Below are 25398 nucleotides of genomic sequence, written 5' to 3'. Positions count from 1 at the left end.
GGCGGTTCTACAGAGGTCTTATTACGCAATGACTAAAAGAAAAATGATGGTCAGAACGCTGGTACCGGCGGACTAGTCGCGTGGGCGTTAGTTGAACTCGTCGTATAAATAGCGAAAGTCAAACGATTTGTGACACAAAAATTTTAGAATTTACCGATAGCCCATAAAAAAGATGTAGTCCGCCGGTACCAGCGTTCTGACCATCATTTTTCTTTTTGTCATTGCGTACTAAGACCCTTCTAGACCGCCATCCTGTTACAAATGACCCGAAATTTTGTGTCAGTATCTCCCGGCCTAACATGTGCAATGTGTAAATGTGTTGACGTTCCAGCTCTTCTTAATATATCAATATACACAACTGTTATTATTGTATGAGAAAACTTATTGAATATCATACTCAATAATGTCCATATGAGCAGACAGATTACATTGAAAATTTAATATTCCTCCACGTTTTCTATTAATAAATACAGACTTTGTGGAAGCAGATATGAGATCTTAGCATCGAATGATCTCGAATCAAATTTATGAGTGAATGTAAATAAAATATTATCGTTCGTATATTTGCATTTATCTGCATCAATAATTATGTTTGAAGTATTACCCTCAATGAAAACCGCAACCGCATATATTCCTGCCACTACATAATATTAAATGTGAGCTTTATTGTTTATAGGTATTATTTCATAACAAAATATCGATGCTGGAAGTCTCATTAGTACTCTTTTTTGAAATCAAACTATGTTATTGTAAATTTAGATGGTGGTGGCTTGCAATAGACTTATACTCATTGGCTGACACCACCTAATGAGTATAATAAAATATCCATTTCCACATCTTAAAGAAATTTAACCTTCTATTAAATATATCGTATTTTTTTAGCTATTTCTCTACATAGCTATTTAATTCATCCGAATTCCTAATAATCTCAAACTTTATAATGACGCAATGATAGCAACTCAATAAATTTCTTAACACTACCCATATAATTGCTAAAACACGACATCGCAATAACCAACCAAGGGAGTTTAAATAAAAGACGATTAATAAAAGAGATACGGTGTCCAAAATCAAATCTCCAATACTCCGGCAATTGGACAAACTTTCCTCAATATAGACATGTCTAGAATTGGGGAACATTGCTTCCCCTTTGACCGATTACACCGAGAGTTGATTGCATTACCTACGCACTCTATGACATCTGACTCTTTGATTTTGGAAATTCCAATTACTTTTTAGTCGTGGGCGTATTGGTGAAGGTATTAGCCAACAATTTGCAGCACAACCAGCTTATTGTTTGGGAACAAAGCGATTCCGCCATGTATGTCTGATATTGCCTGTAAGTACCTACTTCAAAAGTAGGTAAAAACAGGCACTATGCATAGAGCATAATATGCGTTCTAAAGACGAAGAAATAGTAGATTTACAAAAGTAAACAATAATTATTCCATAACGTTTCTGGCTTCCATAAAATCCTTACTTAAAAAAACAACTTAATTAACGACGTCCCAAGTTTTATAAAAGAGAAGGTTATAAGAGACAATTACAAAGAAACCGCACAAAAAACGTATACGACTGAAAAATTGACGCAATATTTACAGCTGCTTTTATGTTGCGGTTTTATGGTTGCCCCTCGATGAAATTGATATAATAATTTCATGGACAGCGAGCGACCGAGACTCTATTTGCGAAACGGAACCGACGAACCCCTACGCAAATACTCAGTATAGTTACACGCAGAATTGCTGATCGTCCGGTCTTCCATCTATCCAATACGTATATGCTAGTTGTTGGGTTTATTACTTCTTTTATCACAAAAATATTTCAGGGAATATGACGGAGCTAAAGCAAGGTTGGATGGATAGGATGATTAAGTTAGCTTGTAACAAGTTATTTTGTGCATATTTTAATTACAAACGAAATAAAAGTGTAGAGAAGAGTTCGCTTATTAAGGAACTTTATTTTAATAAAATGACACTGGTATATACTCATACGAATTCTTTGTAAATAGGATTTACAAAGAAATCGTATGAGTAAGTTTGATTTAAGGCTACAAAAGTTCTGAAGAAGTTGTCGCGTAATTCTCGTATACCTAAGAAACAGGAAGAAAGGTAAAAGTTCATGCAGTTTGAATTAATAGTACCGCAGTTTTACCCTGGTCTGTGTTCCCTAAGCGCTGCCATATAAAAGACAGGTCTTACTTTGCTAGTTTCCTTTGATACCGAAGCGAGCTAGGACAAGCCGCTTGAAATTACAAAGACTGCGAACTCGCAGACGATTACCTCTATTTGTCCTTAGCCCTTCTCACTTTTTAACCGACTTCAAAAAAAAGGAGGAGGTTATCAATTCGGCCGGTATATTTTTTTTTTTTTTTTTTTTTTTTATGTATGTACACCGATTACTCCGAGGTTTCTGAACCGATTTACGTGATTCTTTTTTTGTTCGATGCGGGATGGTGTCGAATTGGTCCCATAAAAATTTTATTCGGATAGGCCTAGTAGTTTTTATTTTATGAGCATTTTTGTCTGTAGGTATTTGTAAATTTTGCAAGTGCAAGTTTGAAGTCGGTTGTTTTTAACGCAGTTATCACTTGTTCTCCAATAAAGTTGCTTAAAATATTTTCTCGTGGTGCCTTTGAAGTTCCAATATTCTATTTCAAGAGGAAGACTGTAAAATGCGGAGTTATTAAAGAAAAATTAAATGAAAGTATATTTAGTATTTTGATTAATATCCCAGCGCTCAATTGCGGGGCTGTGCTCGATGTATATTTTTACAAAATGTACGAGCGAGCTCAAAGGGAAAGCAATGGAAATGAGTTCCAGTAAACACAACTAGATCGTGAGCTAATACGCCTGTTGCTTGTATCCGTTAGGGTGACACTGTATTTATTATAGTTTTGCTATATTCAAGTTTTGTTGTAACATTAATTTGTGAATACAATACTAATGGCAATTAATGATTACAAATGAATGATACAAGGAACTATTAGATTGTGTGTACTGTTGACACTTTAATGCGAAACACCAATATTTCAAGTGACATAGCTTTCCAATAATAACATTTAAGTCCACGATTCCTTCAATTTGTACGTGGTAAATAGATTATTTACCGTTTGCAATGTGGATACGGCTCGTACAGAAAAATCAACAATTTCACCTCGCTAAAAGCAAATTTGTCAGGTAGTATCTTTGTGATGATTTTTATCTAACAGTTAACAGATAACTAACCAAAATCAAAATCAAATACAAAAAAGGAAGGCGGAAGATCTGTGTGTGTAAAATAAAATACATAAGCAAAAGACAACAAAATAGGTATTATTACAGAAAGTTTCCTAGTCCGGGCATAAATATTTAGCAATGTTTGTTTACACCATGTTTATTCGACAGCTATAATCTTACTAAGCAGATGGATTATAAATAAATGGCCTTCACATAAATACGTTGAACCTATATATTTCTACATTCCTTGTAATTATAAATTATAATTTATGTACATAGTATTTTTCTCAAAACCTATACATATTATTAAAGCTACAACTATGTAAGTATGAGCGTATATTTCTTTGGCGTTCGTTTCATTGTTGTAATCATCAGAATTTTGGTAGTGTAACAGGCTACATAAATTAACTGACGGATTTTTAAGATTTATTTTAAAGAATGATTATATAACTAGCTTCCGCCCGCGACTCCGTCCGCGCGGATGTCGGTCTTCGCGTGGATGGTTTATTTCTCCATTTTGAGTAACTCACAATGACATCTTATAAATATCTATTGGACCCAAATACGGCTAGGACTATAATAATACGCAACGTGTGTTCGCGGTTCTACAGAACAACGTCTATGGATAAAACTGAAAAATTAATTTAATTTTTTTTCTACGTATTTTTCCAGGATAAAAAGTATCCTATTTTACGCCCAGGATAATAAGGTATAATTATACAAAGTTTCATCGAAATCGAACCATTAGTTTTCACGTAATGCCTTCACATACAGACAGACAGACAGACAGACAGACAGACAGACAGACAGACAGACAGACAAAAATTTTTTTAATCACATATTTGGGTTTGGTATCGATCCAGTAACACCCCCTGCTATTTATTTTTTCAATATTTTCAATGTACAGAATTGACCCTTCTACAGATTTATTATATTTATAGAAAAGCAAACTCACGGTTATAACACTACTAGCTGCTCCCCGCGGTTTCACCCGCATTGCTCCGCTCCTGTTGGTCTTAGCGTGCTGATATATAGCCTATAGCCTTCCTCGATAAATGAGCTATCTAACACCGAAAGAATTTTTCAAATCGGACTAGTAGTTCCCGAGATTAGCGCGTTAAAACAAACAAACAAACTCTTCAGCTTTATAATATTAGTATAGATGTGGGATGATAAGGTGAGATGTATGATTAATTGATGTTTATTAACGTGTGTAAGATTAGTTTCTGAACGATGATTAGAATGAAAGAACGATAGACTATGATTGAATCAATTAGAGAATGTGAAGTAAAGAGCGAATGAGGAATGATCTGGCTCTTTTTATTGGGATCGTGGGTGAAGACGGCTGTTTCTCTGTAAGATGTTTTCTAAAAATTAAGATTGTGGTCCGAAAATAAATCTCAGGAAGTTCAAAGTGTTTTTCATTTAGCCCCGATCCTACAATCTTGGGGGCTCGTCCGATTGAAAGAGGAAAATCGAAGATTACGACGGAAAGACGATCGGCGGGAAAGTAAGGTTATCTCACCGGGCGAGGCGGCGCGGCGTGGTACAACTTTTCATGCTAATAAGACGACGACGACTAATAAGACGTATTCCAATAAGACGACAACTACAAAAGACGCAAAAATGGGAAGAAAGGATAAGAGAAACAGCAGCAGTTTTAATATTGAAGACGAAGAACGAAAAGAATTTAAACAAAATGGCGGCGACACACAGCAGCAACCGAACACATTATTCATGACGGCGGACCTTATACCGAAATTTACCGGACAAGACTCTAATTACCCTGTACAAAAGTGGATTCAAGATATCGAAGATAATGGATTAATATTTCAGTGGACACCATTACAGCAACTTCTTGTTGCCAGGCGATCACTTAGTGGGACGGCGCTTCTTTGGCTTAAATCGGAACGACCATTTAAGACATGGCAGGAGCTGGCGGAAGAAATATTAAAGGAATTTCCATCTACGTGGGATACAAAAACGGTACATGAATTAATGAGTGCGAGAAAAAAACAGGCGAATGAAAGTTGCATTGATTATCTGCTCATCATGAAGGAGATGGGTAAGCGCGGCAAATTAGCGGATTACGTGACTATAAAGTACATAGTTGACGGTATTATCGATGATGAATACAATAAGATTATGCTATATGGGATTAAGACGTACGCGGAATTAAAAGAAAAGCTGAAAATTTATGAGTTAGTGAAGTCAAAAACAAAGAAAATTAGTTCCAGTCAAGACCGTCAAGAAAAGCCTACAAGTGTATATTCGAATTCATCTCATGTAAGAAACACATTACGTTGCTATAATTGTGGTGATCACGGGCATGCCTCATCAAGCTGTCCTAATAAAGGAAAAGGAGCTAAATGTTTTCGTTGTAACTCATACGGACATATAGCATCAGCATGTGATTTGAAAAAAACAGGTGCATCAAAATTTCAAAGTAGAAGCATTCATAAACAAGATGGCGTCAGCGCAAGCGTCGGCGATAAGAACGAAATTCCATCGCAACAAATCGGAAGTATGAAAAGAACGATGTTCGGATCTATCGGCGAATCAGGTTCCAATCTGAAGTTTGTCGGTCAAGATGGCGGCTTAAGAAATATTGAACGAATGATTGATTATGATTGCAATGAAGTTTCTATTAATCAGTTGACAGATGACAAGTCTCAACAGGTTATGAAGATTGTAAACAATGACGAAATAACAAAGAAAAGTGAGGAAAAGCGTTTGAAAAAAATTGTTTTGAATAATATTGAAACCACAGCGCTCATGGACAGTGGTAGCGACGTGAATTTGATCAACGAGGACGTTTATGTATCGATGTGTACACCAAAATACGACGACAATGTTGTACTCACCGGTCTCGGCAGTGCAAAAGTTAAAACACTTGGACATTGTATTGTGAAGTTACGAATCGACGGGCGTGATTTCGAACAAGAGACATTTTATATTGTACCTAATAACTGTATGCCTTACCGTGCTATTGTAGGTCGTGCGTTCTTGAGCAATGTTGTTATGGTAATGGATGAAGGAACAGTGTTTGTTTTTCCGAAAGGTGAAAGTTGGATGACGAAAATTAATTGTTTTTTTTCTACTGTTGATCTTGTAGGTACAGTAAGTAATGAAAGTGTGAAAGATGAAGTAGTGAGGTTAGTTGACAGCTACAAGCCACAGCAAACAAAGGAAGCTCCTGTGGAACTGAAAATAACATTGATGGACGAGACACCTGTTGCACAGCGGCCACGCAGACTGTCACCTAAGGAGCAGCACGAGGTTGACAAGCAGATACAAGAATGGTTAAAAGACGGCATTATAAGGGTAAGTTATTCAGATTTTGCTAGTCCTCTGGTATTGGTAAAAAAGAAAGACGGTTCAATTAGGATTTGTGTTGATTATAGACTGTTAAACAAAAAGATTTTAAAAGATGAATATCCTCTTCCAATAGTAGACGATCTTATAGATAAATTAGCAAGCGCTAAAGTATATTCAGCCTTAGATTTAAAGAATGGATATTTTCATTTGAAAATAAATGAAGAGTCATGCAAATATACAGCTTTTGTCACCCCGACAGGACAATATGAATTTTTGAGAGCACCATTTGGGTTAGCTACTTGTCCTAAAGTGTTCATGAGATTAATTACAACAATTTTCAGAGATATGATTGCATCGGGAATTATCATAATATTCATCGATGATTTGTTAATTCCAGCTCGAGACGAACAGCAAGCTGTTATGAGATTGAAACAAGTTTTACAAAGAGCATCAGAATATGGATTGAATATCAACTGGAAGAAGTCGCAGTTGTTAGTAAAGAGAGTTGAGTATCTTGGACATGTGATTGAAAATGGAACGGTCATGCCTTCCCCTGACAAGACTGAAGCTGTACTCAAATTTCCAGAACCACAGAATGTCAAGCAGTTACACAGTTTCTTAGGACTGTGCTCATATTTTAGAAAGTTTATTGAAAATTATGCTCAGATTGCTCAACCACTTACAGATTTATTGAAGAAAGATGCAAATTTTAAATTTTATGATGAACACAGATTAGTTTTTAACATGCTTAAACAGAGTTTAACAAGTTCACCTGTACTCAAGATTTATGATTTTAATGATGAAACAGAACTACACACGGATGCGTCGAGTGTAGCATATTCAGCAATTTTAATGCAAAGAAGTAGAGAAGACGGAGAGCTGCATCCTGTTCATTTCATGAGTCGTAGAACATCGGAGGCAGAAAGCAAGTACACAAGTTATGAATTGGAAGCTTTAGCCATCATAGAAGGAGTTAAAAAGTTCAGACATTACTTACATGGTAAACCTTTTAAGATTGTAACAGACTGCAAAGCATTTGAGATGACTTTAAAGAAGAAAGACTTGGTGCAATGTACTAGAGTAGCAAGATGGATTTTACTTCTACAAGATTATGAATTTACTGTTGAACATCGCAGCGGTAGTAAGATGCGACATACCGATGCATTGAGTCGAAATCCATATGTGTCTACAATTACTATGGACCTGCATAAAGAATTACAATGCGCACAGGAGAGCGACGACGGTTTGAAAGCTATTACTGATGTCCTGCAAGACGGAAAGACATACAATGACTACTATATTTATCAAGGCTTACTACGTAAAGGGCCAGAGCAGTCCCTTGTAGTTCCTAGAAAAATGGAGGATTTTATTATAAGAAAAGCACATGAAAATGGACATTTTGGAAAGAAGAAGACTATAGAATTGATTAGTAAAGATTATTATATTGAAAACTTAGAGAAGAAGGTAACTGATCTATTGGCGTCATGTGTTCCTTGTATCTTGGGCAGCAGAAAAGAAGGTAAACAAGAAGGCTATTTACATCCTATTTCTAAAGAAGAAGGACCCCTGCACACTTTACACTGCGATCACATAGGGCCTCTAGCGGAGACAAAGAAAAAGTATAATTACATACTCACTATTGTGGATGGTTTCACAAAATTTGTATGGATATTCCCAGTGAAGACGGTATCAGCTAAAGAAACTATAGAGAAAATGGAGATTTTACAACAGACATTTGGTAACCCAGCCAGAATAGTAAGCGATCGAGGAGCAGCATTTACGAGTAAAGATTTTGAAGAGTATTGTGAGCGAGAAGGAATCCAGCACATTAAAATCACAACAGGAGTGCCAAGAGGGAATGGTCAGGTTGAACGTATTCACCGCACAATGATATCAGTACTTACTAAGATGAGTATAGAGGAGCCTACACACTGGTATAAGCACACAAGTAAGTTGCAAAGAGCACTAAATAGTACTTACCAGAGAAGCATCAAAACAACACCTTTTGAACTGCTTACTGGAGTGAAGATGCGACAAAAAGAAGATATTGAACTCGTACATATGCTAGAAGAAGAATATGTATCTAGTTTTATAGCTCGGAGAGAAGAAACAAGAATTAAAGCAAAAGAACAGATTTTAAGAATACAAGAAGAAAATAAGAAACATTATAACAAGAAAAGGAAACCTAGTATACAATACAACATAGGAGATTTGGTTGCTATCAAGAAAACTCAATTTGGAACATCTATGAAGTTAAAAGCAAAATTTATTGGTCCATATAAGATTACAGGCATAAAGGGAAATGACAGGTATGATGTTGAAAAAGTTTTTGATACTGGAGAGGGATCCAAGAAGACATCATCGTGTGCTGAATTTATGAAGAAATGGTCTGATCGAGTTTGAGGTAAAAATACTGTTTTATATTTTTGTCTTAACATTTTTATCTGTTTCAGGTTATTCTGATGACTTATATTTTCTATAATAAAATAATGTGTATGAAAGACTATGTATGAAAGAAAGGTGGAAGATTTGTTTATTTTATTAAAAGATTTATTGCTCAAGTTTATTATCTTGTGATACATGTTAAAGTTGTATGTGTTAACTACACTACTGAGAAGGAAAGGTTATGGGTTAAATAAAACAATAAGGTTTATTGTTTAAAGTCTTTATTTATATTTTGTGTAACAAGTGTAAGAAATGATTTTTTTTTTTTTTTTTTGTGTTAAGTTTATCTAAACCAAGTTATTATGGAAAAGTTTTCTGTAATGTTTTGTAAGTTTTGCTTTTATTTGAAAATGTAATGTTTTCTTAAGGGTTTATTTTGTTATGAGTATTTAAAGTAGAACGGTACCATTGTTTTTGTTTAAGTTGAAAGTTTTAAAGTGTAAAGAAACTTGTAAGATTTTGTTTTTGTTTAATTTAAAGTCTTAAAACATTTAAAGATATTTGTAAGTTTTTGTTTATGCGGAAAGTTTAAAAAATTTAAAGATGTGTAAAATGTATAATTGTTTATGTTAAACGGTGTTATGACTGAAGATGAAAGATGATGATGATGATGAATGACTGATGACTGTGTGTGCATGTCTGAGGACAGACATGGTGCAGGAATGGCCGAGTGTGGGATGATAAGGTGAGATGTATGATTAATTGATGTTTATTAACGTGTGTAAGATTAGTTTCTGAACGATGATTAGAATGAAAGAACGATAGACTATGATTGAATCAATTAGAGAATGTGAAGTAAAGAGCGAATGAGGAATGATCTGGCTCTTTTTATTGGGATCGTGGGTGAAGACGGCTGTTTCTCTGTAAGATGTTTTCTAAAAATTAAGATTGTGGTCCGAAAATAAATCTCAGGAAGTTCAAAGTGTTTTTCATTTAGCCCCGATCCTACATAGATATCAAAATATTTTAATGTTTTAAATTTTCATTTTCAACAGCCGCAGACGCTAAGCACTCTGCCATCGATGCTCTAGACAAGGAATTGTCTAAAGTGTCCCTCGCTGCTGGTGAAGCCCAAGATGCTGCTGCTAAAGCCATCGCTGATGGCAAGAAAGTCGTCGACACAACTAAAGGTAAGTCTAGATAAGAAAGATCAGGAATGAAAACAATAAACGTGCTTAGTGAAGAAATAAAATCAGTATAGAAAAGACCTGAAAATTCTGATCCTAGATAACCACGGAATTATTAGGAAGGTTTAAATGATGATGTAGCAAAAAGGTATGATGATATAGTAGAACTATTGTTTAAGAAGGAGGAAATTTGACGGATGTGGATATAACAGTGAGGTATTGTTCTTAAAACATTACGTAGTTAGTTAAATTGATATTGCACTTGCATTTTTTTCACATAAGTAGATAGTGTGTAGCCAATTTTAGTACAGCTTACCTACACAGTTATTTTGCAGTTATTTTCTTATATTTTGTAGCCTTTATTTATTTTGTTTTTGTTCGATTTTCTTAGATACAATTGCGACAACAGTAGACAATACGAAGAAAGCAGCTGGGACAGCGATCAACACAGCGAAAGGTAGGTGTCATATGAGATTTGTTTTAATTAAGTACCATAATTATGTTCGGTTTTGACAAACTTAACAGAATGTGTTCTTACGATTGGTTGGATATTCAAACTCAAATGTAATTTTGTTGATTTACGTACGATTTAGCACATCAAATTCCAATAGAAACACGAAATAATATTAGCTTACCGTGTGCAAAAAGGTCCTTAAAAATTCAAGCAATCGTAAACAAAACATTCTAAATATCGACGCTGAACACAAATCTCCAATCATTACAATAAATGCATGTGTTGTAGATACGATCAGTAGCACAGTAGACAGTACCAAGAGTACAGCGCAAAGTGCTATGGAGACGGGGAAAAACTATGCTACCGGGGCTAAAGGTATTGATATTAATGACGAGGTTTATCAAAATGGTAAAAGTGGAAAAACTATAGATAGTGATGAATCAGTATGCTTGAATATAAAAACAGAAATATTGATTCGTTCGAAATAAATGATAAACATTTCGATAAACTTCTAACTTTTTCTATTTCTGCACAATCTTTTCTTTCTATTTTCTGTTGTAGTTTGATAGTTTGCTTGTCAAACCTAACCTATTGTACTTATTAATCTTCCCTATTAATAACATTATAACTTCATTCGGTTGAGGCCAAAATACTAAAATTCATAGATAATATATCTATGCTACATATCGATATAATACAAAATATTTTAGATACTCTGTCAAGTTCTGTGGACGCTGCACAAAAATCAGCGCAATCAGCTGTCGAGACTGGCAAGAGTTACGTAGACAGTGCCAAATGTAACTAAAAGAATAATACAAATTTAAATTACAAATATAATATTGGAATTACTCAAATGTATGATTGTTTTAAAGATACTGTTCTCAACAAAGTGGAAGAAAATAAGAAATTAGCTAGCTCAGGAATTGACACAACCAAAAGTTATGTAGATTGTGCGAAAGGTACTTTGAGCGTAGTGTTTTGTTTTTGTTTGAGTGTTGTAATAACAATCTGTGTTGTGATATTTGTTTAGTCTAATTAATTCTGTAGGTATTTGTATTGTTTTGCAATGAGTCACTAATTTTGTTTTGGTTTCTGCTAACTAATTTAGATTCAACCGAAAACACTTTACAAAGCGCGTTGGATAATTCAAAAGGCTATGCATATTCCGCATATGAGTTCGGCAGATCGTATTTAGACTCTGCTAAAGGTAGTTGAGCTTTATGTTTTTGTTTCGCTTCTTTATTATTTGCTTATAGTTATTTAAAGAATCTAGCTTGGATAATTTTACTGTTTAAATATTTATAGATTCAGTTGCGAGCACTGTAGATAGTACTATGAAAGCGGCTTATTCAACAGTTGAAACGGGCAAGTCATACGTAGATTCTGCTAAAGGTAATTAGGAAACAATAAGCTTTAAAACCACATAAATAGAGTAACCTAAAGCTTATAATGAATTATTATTTGCACTTGTAGATACCGTACAAAGCACGATTCAAAGCACTATAGATACAACAAAAAGTACAGCAGGATCAGTTGTTGAAACTGGAAAGGGATATATTGACACAGCTAAAGGTAAACTAGATTAACATGTCATACATCATTTTATAAATTATTATTAGTTATTAAAATTATGAATTCCTTTAGAAACCGTTGCAAGTAAAGTAGATTCTTCAAAGAAAGCAGCTACATCTGCTGTCGAGACTAGCGGGTCTTATGTCAGTTCAGCTAAAGGTATATAAATAAAATGAAAATAAATATGAAACCACAATTTTGCCACCTATTACAGTTAGACACGTTAGACCATTGAGACTTGAGTTGTTTCATTTGTGCTCATATTTTTTGTTACATATTTTTAAATAGAATCGTGTACTCATTAATTTTAGAAACTGTGACTAACACCGTTCATAGCACTGTAGAAGCGACCAAAAATGTAGCTAATGCTGCTGTAGACAAAGGCACTGCAATTGTAGGCACTGCTAAAGGTATAAAAACACCCCAATTTATATTTTATGTGGACATCAAATCATCAAGTCCCCAAATTTGATGTTTATGTGTTTCCTGTTGCTTATATTTAATACGCATATTTAATAATTTTCAATAAAATAATTTGTTTCTTACGGTTGCCATGATTGCACAATTTCTAGATACCGTCACTAATACCGTCCAAGGCACTGTAGAAGCGACCAAAAATGTAGCTAATGCAGCATTAGACAAAGGCACATCCATTGTAGGCACTGCTAAAGGTTAGCTTATCGTTTTACACGTTAATTGTATTAAGATTTTCTTTTTAATCTCATTTAAAATATCCGCGTTACAATTATTTTAGATACCGTCACAAATACTGTTCAAGGCACTGTAGAAGCAACCAAAAATGTAGTTAACGCAGCTGTAGACAAAGGCTCATCCATTGTAGGCACTGCTAAAGGTATAAATCTGCATAGCATTTATATTTGCTTGTTTTCGTTGCTCTTTATGTTCTTTTTCGTTTTTTTAGTTTATTGTAGTGAAATTTCTTTAGGCACGCGAGTAAAATGTGAAGATCGCGTCATGGCAATGCCGTCACGTCATGCAATAAGGCGACGGTTTTAGTATCTTTGTACCACGCCAAAGAAGTTTCACTTCTGACACGTGTGCTCGACACACACGCTCTTTTTTATATAAATTATGTTATCATGCTATTATTATTTGTAGACTCTGTAGCAAGCACAATAGATGCAACAGAGAATGTTGCATCATCTGCAACAGACAAAGGGCTTAATTTTATGACTTCTGCAAAAGGTAGGTACATAACGTTACGTCCCCTATTTATTTATATGAGTCCTAGATTTCATGCGTAGGTATTTAACACACCGTTTGATTTTTAGATACAGTAGCAAATACTGTTTATTCAACAGTTGATACTACAAAAACGGTTGCTGCATCTGCTTACGGTAAAGGCGCATCACTTGTAGATAGTGCTAAAGGTATTATTTGATTAGATGTCTTTTACAAGTTGCTATGATATTTAATTAATGTATGCATTGACAAAATGTATTTCTTTAGAAACGGTTGCGAGTTCAGTAGATTCTACTAAGAAAGCAGCGTCATCTGCTGTTGATACTGGCGCTTCTTATGTTGGCGCAGCTAAAGGTAAACATAAAAAATCAGCTGATAAATAGACGAAGTAAATAGTACTTAAATAACGCTCAGTTATTTCGTTACTCCTTAGATTCAGTGTATACATCATTTTTTTATTATCTAATCTAATGTTACCGAAGTCAATTTACAGTACATTATACATGATCATGAATTGGTTAAAATTAAAATCGTTTCATGATTCCATAATTTTAGATACCGTGGCTAACACCGTTTACGGCACTGTAGAAGCGACCAAAAATGTAGCTAATGCAGCTTTAGATAAAGGCACATCTATTGCAGGCACTGACTGCTAAAGGTTAGCTCATCACTTCATATTAATTATTATGTTAATTTATTTTCATTATTCATTGTAGTTTTAGTAATTCATCTTTTAATTTGACGTTTCCATATTTTAGATACAGTAGCAAATACTGTTCAAAGCACTGTAGATGCGACCAAAAGTGTAGCTAACGCAGCTGTAGAGAAAGGCACATCCTTTGTAGGCACTGCTAAAGGTATAAAAATACCACAATTTACAAAATATGAATGATTTATTTATAGTGACATCAAGTCACTGTTTATTTGTTTTCTGTTGCTTTATTAAGTATGTACCTTGTTTGCTTTCTGAATTATGATTTTCAGATCATTTTAAATTAAAATTTGTTTGATATTGTTGTCATGATTCCACCATTTCTAGATACTGTCACTAATACCGTTCAAGGCACTGTAGAAGCGACCAAAAATGTAGCCAATGCAGCATTAGACAAAGGCACATCCATTGTAGGCACTGCTAAAGGTTCGCTTATCATTTCAAATATTGATTTATTTTTATTGTTCACTATTGTTGTTTTTATTAAAATCACTATTTTCACGTTTCCATATTTTAGATACAGTAGCAAATACAGTTCAAAGCACTGTAGATGCGACCAAAAGTGTAGCTAACGCGGCTGTAGACAAAGGTTCATCATTTGTAGGCACTGCTAGAGGTATAGAATATAACATTTTATTTATCCTTGTTTATTTATTTGTATTGGTTGTTGTTATTCTTATTAAGTTTTAATTTTTTATTTATTTTTTATTTCATTATCATTTGTAGACTCTGTAGCAAGCACAATAGATGCAACAAAGAATGTTGCCTCATCTGCAACAGACAAAGGGCTTAATTTCATGACTTCTGCTAAAGGTATACAATCTCGTTAATGCAAATGAGTTACAAGCAATGATATTGCGTCTATTTAACCCCTCATATTTCATTTTGTAGATACAGTAGCAAATACTGTTTATTCAACAGTAGATACCACAAAAACGGCTGTTTCCTCAGCTTATGATAAAGGCGCATCACTAGTAGATACGGCCAAAGGTATTTTTATTATGGATTCAGACGATATCTTCATGTTCATTATGCGTAAATTTCTATCATTCATTGTTCATTTCTTTAATCGATTGGTGTGGGTCATTGTGCATTCATTAACTAGCGATACAGGTAGCAATGTAAATACTGCTGCCTCTCCTTCGTCTGTTGGTAAAGGAGTCTCATTAATTCGCGGTGTTGAAGGTAGACCTGTTTCACTCATTATATAATCATTGCTTTTTGACCATAATATTATTTGTACTACAATTTCATTATGTTTGTAGATACTTTAACTAACACTGTTCACAGTACGGTTGATACAAGCAAAGGTTTAGTATCATCTGTTTGGGAGAAGGGCAAGTCATTGGTAATAATCACAAAAGGTAGAAGCCATATTATTCGCTTGGCATCATTTTGTATCACGACATATTCATGCGTTCATTAAGGTTCATTCGCTTATCGTTTCAGGAACATGCATTTTTCACATTTTAATATGATTGTTTATAAATGATATAGTTACAATAAAATTTATTGTTATTTTAGATAATGTTGAAAACACTGTAGACAGCACTAAATCTGTTACTGAATCTGCTTTTGGTAAAGGAGCATCTTTCATAGGTAGTGCTAAAGGTATGTCTAATTATATTATAGTGGAACTGGGCTAGAATGAAATATAAAGATTTATAGGAAAACAAAATCGATAGACCTCACGCCTATACAATTTATTATTTTAGATACAGTATCAGGCACAGTTCAAAGCACAGTAGATACAACTAAAAATGTAGCTGGCTCTATTTATGATAAAAGTGCCTCTTTGGTTACGGGAGCTAAAGGTATTGTATTAGTACTCTGTACTCTTCTTAATTTTACTCTTCCTTTTTCACTAAAATCTTATTTCATTTGTTCTTCGTTTGCACGTTTGCTTGTACTTATGTTTTCTTGCTAAATTGTAGATATGGTATCAAGTTTGGTGTCGGGTGATAATGAATCTTCGGGAAAAAGTCTAATTGACAGCGGTAAAGGTACTAAAGTTTTCAGTTGTTTTTCCTAGTGTGTATCTAACAATTAATTGTATTGAAGGTAAGTTCTATGTGTTACGATGTGGTAATTTCTGATGATATAATGTTGTTATTACCTACTTTACCTTTTACAAGGTCGATGAAATTCCACTGTACTGTTATGTCGACTCAGTTATTAAAAAATAAATTATTTTTAAGAACTTTAACGGCTTTTTAATTGCGTAACGCGAAAATTATGATATTTAAACATTGTGATACTTAACAGCAATTTGAAAATTATTTTTTATTAACTATTTTATATCTATAGTTATATTGCTTAGCCTTTTGACGATAACAAAACATAATAATAATTGTTTATTCTCTAATTTTGACGCGTTTTTAATATTAATCTTAACTTAAAATTATTTCAAGATAATTGTGTAATTGTTATTGTTTATAAAAATCGTTACAGAAAGTATCAACGCGACAGTAGACCACACAAAGAAAGCGGCTGAAGATGCCAAGGAGAAGGCTCGATTGGCTGCTGAAGCCGCGAAGGAGGAGGCCAGGAAGGCGGCTGGTGCTGCTGCTGAAGAAGCCAAGCGTGCTGCCAGTAAGTTATTGTTGCTATAATTATGAGACGGACTTTTAATTGTTATCATAGTGGTAAATGTTAGTACGTCAGAAATAAGTCTCAAGGAGCGATACCATGCGATAAGTTATAGAAACGTCATCAGCATCTTTGACATTTTTTAAATATTCTTTGAATATAGATAGGATAGAGGTAGGTAATAGGTTGTCATAGTCGGCGGAAGATTTACAATCCATCATTGGGGAGCGGGTGGCGTGAGCTCGTGTACAGCTTGCGCCGGCTTTGAGGTGGGCGTTTGGTGGAGGGCCTGGAAACGGGCAACTGCTGGGCGGGTCATGCCAAGTCTTTCATGTGAAGATGCGAAGATTGCGAAGTGTTCCCGCATCCCAGCTAAAGCAGCGCGTTGGTACACGTGGGGTTTTAGTCGGTTGTTAACCCACGGCTCCTTCCCCGGGAGCAGTGGGTATCTTAGGCAAGATGTCCATCACTCATCAGTTTTAGTTTGGAATTAGTGTTTAAATTTTGGTTTGGTAATGATGCCAAATTAAAAACTTGGCCGTCAGTTTGAAGTACTATATTGAGACGGGGCCTGGCTATTTCGCCTAGATTTTCCCTCTCTTTCCGTTGTATGTATGCTATCTCTCTGCCTGCACATTATCGCGGCGCACGATAATGTTCAGGCGCTATTTGTAGTTCATTGGTGTCTAGTTTTCGCTGCAGTAAGGTTGTCTACAACCTTGGTGCTATTAAGAATCAGTATTGCATAGGTAAAACAAGTTCTAAGTGTGAAAAAGTGTACCCCGTCGGATAGTACAGTGAGTTGAGTCTTTTAAATCAACGGTATAACTGTTGGATTTTTTTTAAAATGCTGATGTTGCTAATGAATCTTTCAGCAATAGTTTATTAAAACGCTTTTATTAACTTCACCTGTATGTTTGTATGTATATGTAACCGACTCCTTTCGACTCGATTTTGACCCACTTTAAACCGACGGATTTCGACATTGAACCGACGGATTTCGACTTTGAACCGACGGATTTCGACCGAAAGTTACGTTTCCTTTGTGCAATTTTTTGGTTAAGGCGAGTAGGTCAAGGTGCAAGGTCGAATACGCATAAGTACAAAAATTTTACAATGAAATTCTCTGGTTTACTGAACTGGAGCTGAAAGGGAAAATCCACTACACATTAATCCGGTCAATCTAAACATTCCGTGATACATTAATTCCCAACAAGCTAAAAATCAGTACAGTTGTTCAAAATACAATCATAAATAAAATTTAGAAATTACCAATCATTGTAATGCGTGGAAAATTTGTTATTCAATGTTAAAGGTCAAAAAAAAATAGTTCTTCGCGATTTTCAGGGAAACTTAGTTTAATCGGAAAAATATCGGAGATAAAATTGTAGATCATAAAATTATCTAAGTACAAAAAACGTATTAATAATTTTTTTCATACGACCCCACCGTTTTTGATATAATAGTTACGATGCTTAAAATTGTAACCAGAGTGCACGAGCAACATTGTCTCCGCAACTATTTTGTCTCTCCCATCAATTTGTATGGGGAGTTGCGTCGCTACGTATGCGCACTTTCATACTAGCCCATGGGTGGGAGAGACAAAATAGTTGCGGAGACAAAGTTTCTCGTGCGCGCTGGCTCTAAAAGTTGTAATCGTCATACTTAATATAAATGCACGTACGTACATTTCTAGTTTTAATGTATATTATGTTAAAATATTTTTCTGTCGGTCATTGTAACTTGTATTCAAAATATAATATACAAACAAGTTATAACTATAATATAATTTCGCACTTTGACTGAAGTATTATTACTCAACCCTAAGAGCTCCTAACTTTTCAGTCGAACGTAAATTCTTCTGTTTTGGTTTTGGCCTGGTCAATTCTAGAAGCGATTGCAAAATTCGGTCAATCCTCGTGTTTTATTTTCAGGTAAAACACAGCTATTTAAAGATTTACCTAATATACCTAGATAAACTTTTGCTCACATAGTTGCATACACGCATCGACAAATGATGCATTACATTATCAACCTATTTATTAACAGGATTTTCCTAGCTAAGAAATCAGACCTTTCAATTGTAACATATGTGTAAGCTCAATAAATATATATTCTTTTCCATTACCAGACGTAGCAATGGAAGAAACCAAGAAAGCAGCACAAAAAGCAGCAGCCGACGCATCTAACGCCGTCCACAGTACCGTGGACAATACTCTCAAGAGAGTTGAAAATGCCGCAGATCAAGGACTCAAGAATGCTGGGGAAGTTGTCGATTCTAAGATTAAGGATGCTGATAAATACCTCAATGAGAATAGGGATGCGGTGAGTTTGGAAATGTACCACATTTGGGTTAGATAATTTGTAAAGCAGTAGATGAGGTGATAGTTATTGATTTAGAATTTCAAAATAAATTTAGGTTGTTTAATAAACAGATACCTGCACAAATTGTGTTTGTTTTGTCATTTTCGAAACGAGGTTATGGAAAAAACTAGCCCAACATGAATTAATGCATTTAGGCTTTTACTTTTTTAAATTAAACATATTATTACTTATTAAAATTTCATAAGGATTTTATATTAAAAAAAAATTTCTACTTAATAATATAAGTTATACTGATAAAGCTAAATTTTTATTTAAATATATTAAGAAAATTCTATTATTTTTACAGCTTGTCAATAACTTCTCAACAGCAGCCCACGATGGTGCCGAGGGTGCTGCCGGACTACTAAGCAAGGGCCTCTCTGCTTTCAAATAAAAATCTCATAAAAATCAATCTCCCTTCTTTTTTCTGCGATATCTATACGGGAAACTGACAGACTGCATTGTAAATAAAATATATTATTTTAATACTGTATATTATTGTGATGAAAAAAAAATTTATAAGTTTGCAAATTAATATTTTTCCTTTTTAACAGAGTACCTATATGATTTTGTATTTCTAATAATATATCCGCTATTATATTTACACAAGAATAATACTGTTATAGAAAAATAGAGTTTAATATGTAATTTAGTATATTATAATAGAAAATAAGACTAAAATATATACGCCATTTATAAAAAAGCACAATAATATTTGCAAGCTGTTAGATTTCCCAAAGTAATTCTTTCTCACAAATTAATTTATGATTGTATGTTAAGAGTTTAATCTCCTAGTTATGTTTTGTAATAATGCGCGATAAGCTAGTGTTTAAGATTTATTTTGGGCCTAAAATCGTACAAAATACATTTGTTTCGCTTTGAAATAAAATTGTAGTCATTATAATTGGATATTTTAGTTGTAAGCTTTGAAGTAAGAACTTTCGTTTTGTAGCATTTTAATGCATTTTATGTAAAATCATGCTTGGCTTACGTAATACCGTCCAATGTGCGATTTTATAAGCGTACCAACATCATTATTACCTTCTATTGTCCAATTCGCACATTTATTAATGTCACGGCGAATAAATTATTCAACGCTATCGTATCTCGTTTTTTCAGGACTTATGTTTATGAATAAAATATTTTTATATCAATTATTATGTTTTATGAAAGTAAAAAATAAAATGTTACTAAATATATAAAATGAAATATGTTATCCGTTCTTAAATTTTAATCATGTTTAATATATTTATATGTTTATTTGTAATTACTCAAATTAAGTCAGCATGTGTATTTGTTGTTTAATAAATGCATCTCCATCATTACATGATTTTTCTTTTATTTAACTATTTTTACCTTACTCACGAAAACAACTTAATCAGGCAAAATATAATATTGACAGAATGCCAATATTAAACTGATACAGTGCCACAAACCTTGCCACAAACTTAACTGACCCGGTGACGGTGTCACTAGCACGGCAAGGGTAAAAATAATGTCATTGCCTTGGTCATTGCCAATGGTGTAAATCAAGGTGTAAATTAACATTAATAGGTAAGTAACTTTTTATTTATCCAAATTATTCCGTATGAAAAGTGTGAAAATGTGACATTTCAAAAAGGCGGCACGTAGTTCCAGTTTTTGCCACCGGGTCAGATAAGTTTGTGGCACTGTACATAGATTAGCAACATAGCTTAAATCAGTGTCGGCGTTAGGGGGGGGGGGGGGGGCGTGATGGGGCGATAGGTTCGAACTTCGAACGTCGCTCGAATTTATGCAACGCGAAAACCGTCTACAATGTTTAGACTGCTACAGAGGACAGAATTTTTTGGGTAACTAGTTTTGTAATATCGTTCTTGCAGCATCCCAAAATTCCTATTTTTTGAATTCAGGAATACTCCTTCATTTTTCTTTTTGAGATTGAGATTTTTTACAGATTTATATTTATAAATTAAATTCTTGATATTATTTTACTTGAGATCAGCAAAAAATTAACACTAATAATTGATATTTTTTTTTTATTTTTTTTTTATGCTGTAATAGGGAAGCGCTTGGCCACGATCTCGCCTGATGGTAAGCTGAGATGTGGCCTAAGATGGAGCGTGCTTCCCTAGAATGTACCTGTTCACTCTCCTCTTGAAGACCCCCATATTGTACTCATCGGGGAACACAGATTCAGGAAGCGTGTTCCAGTCCCTAGCGGTTCGAATAAAGAATGTCGATCCAAACCGCTTAGTCCGGGTACATGGAACGTCAACCATATGGCGATGCCTAGAATCTGTGCGCCTCGATGAACGATGGAAAAACGGGGATGGCGGAATTAGGTCATGTAATTCCGCAGCGCACTCTCCAAAGTGTATCCGGTAAAAAACCGATAGACTTGCCACTCTGCGGCGATGAGCGAGGCTCTGGAGTTTTTTGCCTACTAGCACATCGTCGTTTATGAGCCTCTTGGCACGCCTCTCTATCGCCTCAAGCGACTCCAGCTGGTACTTGGCAGATCCATCCCAGAGGTGAGAGCAGTATTCCATGCACGAACGGACTTGTGCTTGGTATAGATTGAGCAACTGTCCCGGACTGAAATACTGCCTCACCTTTGCCAGTATACCAAGCTTTTTCGAGGCTACTTGGGCTTTGGATTCAATGTATGAACCAAAATTAAGAGTAGGCGTTAAGGTGATGCCAAGAAGCTCGAGGTGGTCAGTTATCGGCACGGATACACCTTGGAAGGACGGAGTCAGGTTGAAAGGACTCCGTTTTGCGGAGAATAGACACGCCTGGGTCTTGGTCGCATTGAACTTGACCAGATTGGCCTCGCCCCACTCGGAGACAGCCTGTAAGGACAAGTTCATGCGTTCGACCATCGCCTCCCGTAGTGACTGGATTTGTGCCGCACTGGCTCGCGCGCTGGATGCATATCTCTCCACAACAGTGCTGTCGTCTGCGTACCCATAGATACCGGGTCTCAGCAGATCGTTAATGTGTAGCAGGAAGAGTGTTGCGGAGAGAACTGATCCCTGAGGGACCCCGGCATTAATAGCCAATTGGTCGGACGAGCAACCGTCGACGACTACTCGAATGGACCGGTCTTTCAGGAAATCTGAGATCCAGGCGCAGAGACCAGCAGGCAGACCGTAGGATGGAAGCTTGCCAATAAGACTATCATGCCAGACCCTAGGTATTGCTCCCCTCAAGTGGGCGCCACAATATTTTCGCCCGGGGTGTCAGTGGCCCTTAACGCCGGCACTGGCTAAAATATACAAAAAAACATAAGGGAGATGGAAAATTACCTTAGTGTTATCATTATGTTATTATTTGTTATTATTATACTTACATATATAATAAATCTGTACAAGGGTCAATTCTGTACATTGAAAATATTGAAAAAATAAATAGCAGGGGGTGTTACTGGATCGATACCAAACCAAAATATGTGATTATTTTTTTTTATAAGATGTCATTGTCAGAGTTACTGAAAATGGAGAAATAAACCATCCACGCGAAGACCGACATCCGCGCGGACGGAGTCGCGGGCGGAAGCTAGTATTCAAAATAACGATCAAAACAACACAGATAACACCTGCGTTCCCGTCCGATTAGGGCCCTTCTGGCCTCCTCCACTCAAGCGACAGCTCAAGCCGAGGTTCGTGGTCCCCGTCAAGGGGGGACGCCCTTGTGCATGTCGCTACCAGGGTGAACCTTCAGTTCACCCCCGCGTCCGCGTTAAAATGTAGTAGCCCTTCTGGCTAACATTGAGAAACACCATACAAAAAAAAAAAAAAAAAAAAAAAACACCTGCGTTGACTCACACCACTCGAATAGTTGTTTCGACTTTCGATCGTCCTTTATATAACGGTCGTCTGCAGTTGCGGAGCATTCTTGTCTTGACTTTGGTAGAGTAAAGATGTCTAAGAAATAGTATATCAGTACATATTTAATTACGTAATACAACACGCTATAACATACATTTAAAAGTAAGTTGCGTACTGTGATTTTAACAGGTGGGTCACAAACACGTCTCAATATAGTAAGCTTCAAATTACGGTCAAGTGTTTAATAGCTGTGTTTTACCTGAAATAAAACACATATTAAATACTCACCTAAATGTGTAAGCTCATTAAATATATATTCTTTTCCATTACCAGACGTAGCAATGGAAGCATCCAAGAAAGCAGCACAAAAAGTAGCAGCCGATGCATCTAACGCCGTGGACAATACTCTCAAGGGAGTGGAAAATGCCACCAATGCCGCAGGCCAAGGACTCAAGAATGCTGGGGAAGTTGTCGATGAGAAAAAGGATACGGTGAGTTTGGAAATGTACCATATTTGTGTTAGATTTGATAATTAATTGTAAAGATTAGGTTATTGATTTAAATCTAAAAATAAATATAGGTTGTTTAATAAACAGATACATTCATAACTATCTGCACAACTTTGTTGTGTTTGTGTTGCCATTTTCATTTAAAAAAGGTTATGGAAAAATCTAGCCCAACTACATACCTATTATGAATTAATGCATTTAGGCTATTACTTTTTTTAATTAAACATATTATTTTTTATTTTCAAATACCTACTTAATAACATAAGTTATACTGATATAACTAGCTACATTTTTAATTTAGATACATATATTAATTATGAAAATTGTATTATTTTTACAGCTTGTCAATAAGGTCTCAACAGCAGCCCACGATGGTGCCGAGGGTGCTGCCGGACTACTAAACAAGGGCCTCTCTGCTTTCAAATAAAAATCTACTAAAAATCATATCCCTTTTTTTTCTGCGATATCTATACGGGAAACTGACAGACTGCATTGTAAATAAAATATATTATTGTGATGAAAAATGAAGTTTTATACCTAACTTTGCAAATTAATATTTTTCCTTTTTAACAGAGTATATATGCTTTATTGTACTGTTATCGAATAGTAGAGTTTAATTTGTAATTTAGTACCTATATTATAAAATAAGGCTAAATATATACATACCTATGCCATTTATAAAAAAGCACAATAATATTTGCAAGCTGTCAGATTTCCCAAATTAATTCTTTCTTGTACGATGTTAAGAGTTTATTCTCCTACTAGCTTCCGCCCGCGACTCCGTCCGCGCGGATGTCGGTCTTCGCGTGGATGGTTATTTCTCCATTTTGAGTACCTCTGTCAATAACATCTTATAAATATCTATTGGACCCAATTCCCAAATACGGCTAGGCCTATAATAATACGCAACGTGTGTTCGCGGTTCTACGGAACAACGTCTATGGATAAAACTGAAAAATTAAGATTAATTTTTTTCTACGTATTTTTCCAGGATAAAAAGTATCCTATTTTACGCCCAGGATAATAAGGTATAATTATACCAAGTTTCATCGAAATCGAACCGCTAGTTTTCACGTGATGCCTTCACATACAGACAGACAGACAGACAGACAGACAGACAAAAATTTTTTTAATCACATATTTGGGTTTGGTATCGATCCAGTAACACCCCCTGCTATTTATTTTTTCAATATTTTCAATGTACAGAATTGACCCTTCTACAGATTTATTATATGTATAGATTTACCTATGTTTTGTAATAATGCGCGATAAGCTAGTGTTTAAGATTTATTTTGGGCCTAAAATCGTACAAAATATATTTATGTTTCGCTTTGAAATTATAGTCATTTTAATGCGATATTTATCATTAAAATTTGTTTACCATCTATTGTCCAATTCGCACATTAAAAAAAACATAATTATGTATAATAACAAGATTAACTACGCTTATAAATGTCACGGCGAATAAATTATTCAACACTATCTTAATTCTTAACTCGTTCTTTCTGTCTTATGTTTATGAATAAAAATTTTAGAATTTTTTTATCTAGTTTTTGTTTTATTATGTTTTATGAAAGTAAAAAATAAAACGTTACTATATTTCATTTAATATGTGAATGAATATTATGTTATCTGTTCTTAAATTTTAATCATGTTTAATATATTTATAGTTATGTTTTATTTGTAATTAGTCGACATGATTGTGTATTTGTTGTTTAATAAATGCATCTCCATCATTAAATGATTTTTCTTTCATATAACTATTTTTACTCACTCAACTCACGAAAACAACATATTCAAGCAACACATAATATTGATAGAATGCCAATATGTATAATGATAAATAGATTAAAAACATCGCTAAAATATACAAAAAAAGGGAAATTGAAAACTTAGTCTTATTAAAAAAATAATTTATCTATACTAATATTATAAAGCTAAAGAGTTTGTTTGTTTGATCGCGCTAATCTCGGAAACTGCTGGTCCGATTTGAAAAATCATCTCGCTGAGACCAACACGAGCACTGTGGATAAAACCGCGGAGCATACCTAGTATTTTATAAAATACTAGGTATC

The 25398-nt window shown here is 34.8% G+C and overlaps 1 protein-coding gene across 1 annotated transcript; it reads left to right on the top strand.

Annotated features, from left to right (window-relative positions):
- The first annotated feature begins 9595 nt into the window (after positions 1-9595).
- LOC123704861 (perilipin-4-like) lies at positions 9596-20327 on the top strand. The gene is made up of 27 exons (XM_045653351.1): positions 9596-9653; positions 9977-10111; positions 10500-10565; positions 10851-10937; positions 11273-11359; positions 11435-11521; positions 11671-11769; positions 11868-11954; positions 12036-12134; positions 12207-12293; positions 12446-12544; positions 12707-12805; positions 12889-12987; positions 13254-13340; positions 13427-13525; positions 13605-13691; positions 14096-14194; positions 14377-14475; positions 14567-14665; positions 14776-14862; positions 14941-15039; positions 15574-15660; positions 15765-15863; positions 15984-16052; positions 16501-16641; positions 18770-18963; positions 19310-20327. The coding sequence occupies exons 1-27, from the start codon at positions 9596-9598 to the stop codon at positions 19394-19396; spliced, it is 2622 nt and encodes an 873-aa protein (XP_045509307.1). The 3' UTR covers positions 19397-20327.
- Positions 20328-25398: the final 5071 nt, after the last annotated feature.

This window comes from Colias croceus, chromosome W (genome assembly GCF_905220415.1).
Source record: "Colias croceus chromosome W, ilColCroc2.1".
Classification (NCBI taxonomy): Eukaryota; Metazoa; Arthropoda; class Insecta; order Lepidoptera; family Pieridae; genus Colias; species Colias croceus.
This window is presented reverse-complemented; position numbering and strand designations above follow the sequence as displayed.

Excerpts from the sequence above, each read along its gene's own strand:
- LOC123704861 (XM_045653351.1), top strand. The coding sequence starts at position 9,596 with ATGACTGATGACTGTGTGTGCATGTCTGAGGACAGACATGGTGCAGGA. Across the intron at positions 10,112-10,499 it reads AGTCGTCGACACAACTAAAG|ATACAATTGCGACAACAGTA; the intron begins GTAAGTCTAGAT and ends CGATTTTCTTAG. Across the intron at positions 12,135-12,206 it reads ATATATTGACACAGCTAAAG|AAACCGTTGCAAGTAAAGTA; the intron begins GTAAACTAGATT and ends GAATTCCTTTAG.